We start from the raw sequence: 8007 nt of genomic DNA on the forward strand, positions 1-8007 counted from the left end.
GTGTCTTACGCTCTGGTCCTGAGCAGTGGCCGTGGTTTGACTTTTCTTTTCATCCCCACTAGGCTGCACTGAACATTTTAAAGTTGCTCTCTGAGTTGGACCAACAAAATACAGAGATGGCAAGAACAGGAAATGGACCAATGTCTGTGTGAGTGAGCTGATTTACATGGAATGGCAGTTCTGTTCCTCATTTGCATTAAATTCAAACTGTCTGTTCAACTCCGTAGTGAAACACTTGCCTCAGTCGCTTTCTGTCTCTTTCCCCTGGAAAGTTTCTAACTTTGGGGCAGAGAGCTCTATTTTTTTTTTTATTTACTTTAATTTTGAATAGGTAATACATTCACATAGTTCAGAAATCAAAAATATTTTAAAAGGTACATGGTGATTAATCTTGCCCTCATGCAGCCCCCATCCATCTCATTCTCCCCACCCCATCCAGAGATCACATTTTTATTAGTTTCTTATGTATCCTTCCTAGATATTTCTTTATGTAAGTATAATCATATATTTCTTTACTTATTTTCTTCCTTTCCTGCCAGAGATAACATACTATACACACATTCTCCTCCTGGCTTTTTTCACTTGACAGTACATCCTGGGGAAACTGTGCTGTCACCCAGTTATCATAAACTGAGGCCTGTGCTGTTGGATTGCTCTGTGTCTGCTAATTTCTTTTAATTTCTAACATGGTCTTAATTCTCTTAAATTCCAAAACTGGTGTCATTTTCATTTTTTTCTTCCTTAAAGGTGTGGGAGGTGCTGAACCTTTTCTGGCCGTGAACCATTATAAAATCCCAACATATATACTGAAAATACTGAAACTGCTTTGAAAATTTGGAATTTCTGATACCTCCAGTGGGCCGAGAGACATGATGGTAAAGAACCGGAGACAGCAGTGGTGACGAAGGCGGGAACACAAGGAGGCTGCCGTGGCTGTGCTCGCACGAGCTGTGGTTTGTCCCGACACAGCAGCAGCTGCTGGGGGGAAGGTAGGCAAGGCCTGCCAAGCAGCCCTGGCTCCATTGGGAAACCAGCAGGCCATGCCCTGGGCACCTCATTGCTTGGTTTTGGTTTTTTGTTTTGGTTTTGGGGGGGCTGGTTTGTTGTGTGAAGGAAGAAACGGAAAACAGAAAGCATGACCCCTTCTCAGACTGGCTCACTCAAACACTTTGGGACGAACCCTGGACACCCACGCTGGAGAGAGGCCTTAGACAGGCCCCAGAGCTGAAAGCACCGGAGAAAATCAAACACTTCCCACTCAGCGCAAGCTCACCTTTCGAGCGTGCTGCGGCCCCTCGCCCCCGTGGTACCCACACCATCACCACTGCTTTCTCTCCCAAGAGATGTATTCTTAGTTTCATTATTTTCTTTTGATTGAAATGACACTATATAAAATTTCATTTGAGAGTTTCTCAATTGTATCTAGTTACATAGCACAGTTTAGAAACTTGTCTGAGACTGACTTTATCAGTAATCTAACCGGCAAAGATCATATCCATGTGTATGTGGTTATACATTTTTATTTTATTGGACTAAGCCAGGACCATTTCAGTGATGCATAGTGTGTGCCCTCTGGTTTAGCTGAAACAGTCCTGGACTTCTCAGAAACCGTCAGGAAGTCTCCCACAGTTGTATAAATTGGACAATTTAGGAATTTTAAACTTTAAATGATCATTTGGTTCCTTTTCTATTTTATTTTTGTTAATGCAACAGGACTTAAACAAATGAACTTTGATCTTTGTTTTAAAGATTATAAAAAAGATTGTGTGTATATACATATGGCTCTTGAGGACATAGCTGTCACTACACTACAGGATATGATCTCCGTGTAGTACATGTCAAACTGCAGATTGGTTTTCCTTGAGTGCTTTATACTGTTGGTTACATCTCCATGTAGGGCTGAAAAGAATGGCCTCTGTTTCTCTCTAAAACTGTGTTGCTTCTGATGTTGTGTTACTGTGCACACAAGTGTGTGCAGCAAGGTCCTGCCTGTGGCCCAGGTGAAAAGCACGGCAGCCCTGCGAGTTCAGTATGGCTTCGATTCGTTGTTTACGCTGGAATTTTTTCTCCCCATGGAATGTAAGTAAAACTTAGTGTTTGTCACCAATAAATGGTAATACTAAATTTTTTTGTTAATTTATTCTCAAATGCCACTACTGCTAGGTTGGTCCCCTCCCAACCTGCCCCTTACCCTTTTTTTATTTTTAAGAAAAAAAACTTTGTAATGCTTGTGATTCCATTTGGGCAAATTCTGAAGATCTGAAATAACTTTATATATCAAACCATTGATCAATAAACAGCTACTAATGAATTTTTGGTCCTGTTGAGCAGTAACTAAAGAGATAAGGGAAGACGTGAGTGAGGGCATGGAGGCATGGCGTGGGGGGCGGCACTGCCAGAGAGGTATGTGGGCACCGGGTGAAGGGGGCTGCCTCTGACTTGAACCGGACATTGTCACCCAAAGAAATGACCAGAGGAGAGACTTCCTGACACCGTGAGGCTCTTCACTTCCCTCAAGTGCACTCACACTCGGAGTAGTAAAGGTGAGGCCTTGCATTCTAATCTGGTTGAGGAGTGGGTTGGTGGTTTTCTGTTTTTTAACATTTTAGAAGATGCCCATAAAGGTTGTTCACTGTAAAACCAGCCTAAGGATTGGACTTCACAATGACTGAAAGTGATCAGAAGGTTATGGGAAAACACTAAGGGGCAGAAGGGGACATAACATTGCAGGGATAAAAGCGGTGAAAGGAACCAAAGACATTTTCCCTTCCCCAGTCCTGGATTCAGGCATTTCTCCAAGGACCCCTGGTTCCTTTTAGTGACAGACAGCATTTAGCAACCAAGATCTGGGTGCTCTGAGCGCTCCCTGCAACACAACGGACTGTTGTTTCTAGGCCCTCTGAGCAGACGGCTAGGAAATATGTCTGTGTATGTATGTACATGTGTGTGTGTGTGTGTGTATATTTTTCAAAGCCCTGTGTTTATACTGATAGTTCCAGCACCTCGAGGTTCTTCACTGCCTTCCCCCTTCTATGTTTTTAGTACTTTCTCCAACACTGAGATTGTAGCCAACCTCACAGCCTTGCCAGCCGCCTTCTCCACTCGTCACTTCTGCCCTGCGTTAGGTGTCTGCTGGGGGTGCGCTGCTTCTGCCCAGCTCTCCCCTCCTCCCTGCCTCACGGTTTGCCCACCGGTGGCCCTCCACGCTGCGAGGGAAAGAAGGGAAGGGCAGGGCAGTACAGTCTTAGAAGTAATTCACAACTTCCAGTTGGCCGTTTCCAATTAGCTCTCATTGACAGCGCTCTAAAAAGGGAAAATTTCCCCTTAATATCAGGGATGTTGTTAGGAAGGATTTCTAGGTTTCTTTGACAAAAGGTTTTTCGAAGGTGATACATCTCTGGCTGCTTTGGAAAGACGTCCAGATGGGATGTCCTTGATTGTCCTTAGATTATAACCTCTCAAACCATCCTTGCCTCTGGGAAGACGCTGTAGCTGTCCTTGCCTGCTGAGGACTGGCTCATTGCACTAAATTTTATCCCAACATGATCTCTCTTTACGAATTGCAAGGACCTTTGAGCCAAAACTTGGTACTTCTGCTCTTGGGACAATATATGCAATCCTGGTGTCCAGACTGTAGGCAGAAAAGCAGACAGGAAGGCACCTGAGAGGCAGGTCTGAAATAATCAAAGGTGCTGTAAGTGGGTAAGGTAAGACTGTGGGTGTTAGGATTTGTGGAGCCTTGATCCTCAAAGGCAGAGAGGCTCCTGTGGTCCTTGGGATAGACAAGCTTGGGACTCAGTCACCCCACAGTGAGTGTGTTGATGTTATGTCATGACTTTGTCAAGTTCCTCTTATGACAAAGAGATTTTCATGAGTAAAGATGATTTCCCCTTAGCTGGATTGTTTTTTGCAAGGAAAGGTTCACCCTGAACTAACATCTGTTGCCCGTCTTCATTTTTTTTTTAACCTCCCCAAAGCCCCAGTGCATGATTGTATATATCCTAGTTGTTAAGTCCTTCTAGTTCTTGTATATGAGCTGTCGCCACAGCATGGCACCTGACAGACGGGTGGTGTGGTTCTGTGACCGGGAAGTGAATCTGGGCTGCCGAAGCAGTGAGCGCCTAATTTTAACCACTAGGCCATCAGGGGTGGCTCTGTATTGTTTTGAAGGGCTTGGTGAGCCAAAGAAATGTGAATCACAGCTCTTAGAAAAAGGTCCCTTCTGAATCTAGGTTTCCTTCCACGGCTCACTGAACTGATGTGCATGGTTTTGCAGGGCGAATGCCTAGTGACAGCCGCCTTGGCCTGGATCTCAGGGTCTGTTGGGGGTAGGAGTCTGGGATTGGCGTGATCACCAGGAAAAGAAATGGGCCATTCCCTAGAAACTATGTGTTGCTGCCTGCTGTATAGGAGCTAACACGAGCTCAGTAGAATATGCCTATCCAGGAAGTAACTCAAGGATGGAGATGTGTATCTTTTTGTTTGCATGTAACTCAGTGTTACAAACTTCCATCACTACCATCTCTGGTTTAAGTGCTTAAATGTCTGTGCCCGTAAAAAGACAAGAAAAAGTTATATGAAATTTCCAAATCCATAAATAATGGAATTGCCAAGCACTTAAGCATTTGCTGGATTGGCAAGAACGAGTTAGCCAATTTTCTTAAATCAGCTTTTAAAGAAATGTATGTTCTTTTAAGAGGCAATGGCTAACTCAGACAGGTGGAGGTGGAGGTTTCAATTCATGAAAGCAGCACAGTGATTTTCTTAGAATTTCTTTGTCACTGTGTACTTGCAGTGGTGTGATTAATATACATATACAGAGTGTATAAATATGGAATATACATGTGAAGCTATAGTTTTTAAAATATCATATTCTAATTAGACTTCTTTGTAATTTTTTTTTTTTAAGATTTTATTTATTTATTTTTTTTCCCCAAAGCCCCAGTAGATAGTTGTGTGTCATAGTTGCACATCCTTCTAGTTGCTGTATGTGGGACGTGGCCTCAGCATGGCTGGAGAAGCGGTGTGTCGGTGCGCGCCCGGGATCCGAACCCGGGCCGCCTGCAGCGGAGCGCGCGCACTTAACCGCTAAGCCACGGGGCCAGCCCCTTCTTTGTAATTTAAATGGCATCTCAATTTTATTAGCAAGTCATATATAATTTAGAGAATTTGTACTCCTTTCCTTAATGTGTTTAATAACCCGTTTAATATTTTTAAAATATTTCCTTTGTACATTCTTTCATATTTATCAAAACCTACTTTGACGGAAATACCCACTAGGCCTGCAGTGACAATAGTAAAGCAGTCCTTGTGTAGTGGTAATTTTTAAAATTTTATTTATTTTTTCCCCCAAAGCCCCAGCAGATAGTTGTAGGTCATAGCTGCACATCCTTCTAGTTGCTGTATGTGGGACGCGGCCTCAGCATGGCCGGAGAATCGGTGCGCGCCCAGGATCGAACCCGGGCCGCCAGCAGCGGAGCACACGCACTTAACCGCTAAGCCACGGGGCCGGCCCTGTAGTGGTAATTTTAAAAATGATTTTTTAATTTAAAAGTAAATTGTGAAAAATTTGGAAGTTATCCCTAAGCCCTCCATCCAAATACAAATCTTATTTTTTCCACTCCCTTTCACACGCAGTTCTTCCACAGCTGTGTCTGTAGTGCACACGCAATGGTGCTGTCCACTGTGAAGCTGAGCTGTGAGGTATGCTCTGAACCTGAAGGTTGGTGGGGTGCAGGCATGAGCACGTATACCAGCCCCCCAGCCGCCCCATAGAAGCCGGCCTGCTCCAGTCTCACTGGATCCAGCCTTCAGCTCGTCGTGGATGTTCCCACTTCCTTAGGCTGCAGTAGAAGCAGCAATGGGGGTCTCTCTCTCTGACCTTCGACATTGCTGAGTTTGGATGGATTAGTAGGCAGTTGGTGCCACTTTGGAGTGAGGATCTATCCGAATCCTGTGTCATTTCTTCACACTGTTCTGCCTTTTCAATTGTGTAGTAGCTCTAGCTGCCAAAAGGCCTCCCCCAGGAAATGGCCTGAGATTGTCTGTGGTTTGCCTTGGGCCTTTGTTTTTCTGTGCAAATATCCACTGAGGTCTGACTGGTTGGTGTCTCTGTCCTGTATGCTGAACATATGCTCACCAGGTGGACTGTTAGAAATGTGCTGGTAGGGCCGGCCCCGTGGCAAGGCGGCTGGGGCCTAGCGGTTAAGTGCGTGTGCTCTGCTGCTGGTGGCCCGGGTTCGGGTCCCGGGTGCGCACTGACGCACCGCTTGGCCGTGGTGGTGTCCCACATTAAAGTGGAGGAAGATGGGCATGGATGTTAGCCCAGGGCCAGTCTTCCTCAGCAGAAAGAGGAGGATTGGCAGATGTTAGCTTAGGGCTGATCTTCCTCACAAAAAAAAAAAAAAAAGAAACGTGCTGGCAATTTGGGAATGCATGCCTGAAAATTCTCCTCTGGGCCCTGGTAAGTTACTTTCCTGTCTGATTGGCCCCTTGGATTCATGGACGAGAACATGTAAACGTGGTTAAAGGCTGAATCAGACTCCAGCTAAAACTGGAAATGCTCAGACCTCCCCTGGCCCAGGGACCACACTGATTTTTGTCCATGTTGTATGGCTAAGTTTGGGAGTGAGGCTTAGAGCGTTTATTGGCAACCAGTCTGTCCCCTGAAAGCCCCAGAGTCTGAGTGGCCCCAGACCTGGCCTAAGTCTTTCTCAGGTGGTTTCACAACCTTTGTCATTGCTCCCCTTGGCCAGGTAACGTTTCCCCGAGGTCCTGCATGAGAAGCAGCGTGGCAGATGGTGGATTCCATCTGGATGAGGCTTCTGTGCTGTGAAGAGCACGTGTAAATAGATCACCTTGTGAAGTGCTAAGATGCTGTAATGCAGGTGGGCGAATGTTCACATTTGGCGGAGGAGGAATCAAAACCAAAGCTGGTTGGAGGCTGCATAAGAGAGTAAGGCGTGTGCTGAACGGGGGCACAGCTGCGGACCCAGCAGGTCGATCCTGACTTCGTCACCTCTTCGCTGAGACCTCAGACAAATTATTTCACCTCTCTGTGCCTGTTTTCCCAGCTTTGTAAATTGGAAAATAACTTATCTCACAAAGTTAAGACAGCATGTGTAAGAAGCCTTCTCAAGAGTGCTCAGTGTTGTCAGTGCTTGGTAAATATTCTGTTCTTATGGCCCAGAGACACACTTGGAAGCCAGTTGCTCCCAGTTTGCCTCTGTAGTCCCACCACTTAGGGTGGCTGCCGGAGAGAGGAACTTGCCCAGTGCACTGCTGGAGACGTTTTGAGTCTTATTCCTCCTTAGGCACTTCCTCTTTCTGTCCTTCTGTCCAGTTCAAGGGCTCTCCTCCCCGGGACACAGATACCAGTCCACTTCCAAGTCTCTCCCAAGAAAAAGTGTGGAGACAGAGTCCATGAGAGCAAGAACCTGTCCATCTCAGCTGTAGCTGGAGGGAGTTGATGAGTCCTGGCAGAGGCCCCCTGAGGCCCCTAACGGGCCCTACCTGCCATAGCTCTTTTGTCCGCCACTCTTTGTGCAAGACCAAAGCTAAGTTCACATCTTTAAAATGTGATCCCTTCTCGTTTTTGAGGCTGTGAAGCTTTAGACCACTGTTCCCCAACAATGCTCACAGCGTTAGCCATGTCCATGTGTCTTTTTGATTGACTGACTTGTACTTAGCTTCATCCTAAGTCATCGTTCACCAACTTGAGCATGAGATCACCTGGAGAGAGGGCTGGTCAAAGGTTGCTGGGTCACATTCCCAGATGGCTGATGCAGTAGATCTGGGGCTCAAGACCTACTCTGAGAACCACTTTCCTAAGCAATAATATCCATGAAATTGCTAGTGATTTTTTTTTTCTAATATAAAATAACTATAAATGATAGATGTTCCTTTGGACGGCACCACAAATCCTTTGAATCATGTGGAGAAAAGCTGCCTTTGGCTAAAAGGGCAGCTGTGGCCACGCTGTTTCAGGCACATCTCAACTGGCTCCAG

The 8007-nt window shown here is 45.7% G+C and overlaps 1 protein-coding gene across 6 annotated transcripts in view; it reads left to right on the forward strand.

The window, feature by feature from the left end:
- The window catches only part of STAU1 (staufen double-stranded RNA binding protein 1), a 55152-nt gene extending 52841 nt beyond the window's left edge, over positions 1-2311 (forward strand). For all 6 annotated transcript variants that reach the window (XM_014787357.2, XM_014787359.2, XM_014787351.2 and 3 more), the window contains 2 exons: positions 63-148; positions 748-2311. In XM_014787357.2, coding sequence (XP_014642843.1) covers positions 63-148; positions 748-763 — 102 coding nt within the window. In that variant the 3' untranslated portion in view covers positions 764-2311. The remainder of the gene's footprint in view (positions 1-62; positions 149-747) is intronic.
- The last annotated feature ends 5696 nt before the right edge of the window (positions 2312-8007 follow it).

The sequence above is a fragment of the Ceratotherium simum genome, chromosome 21 (assembly GCF_057802395.1).
Source record: "Ceratotherium simum simum isolate JZ-2026a chromosome 21, ASM5780239v1, whole genome shotgun sequence".
Lineage (NCBI taxonomy): Eukaryota > Metazoa > Chordata > Mammalia > Perissodactyla > Rhinocerotidae > Ceratotherium > Ceratotherium simum.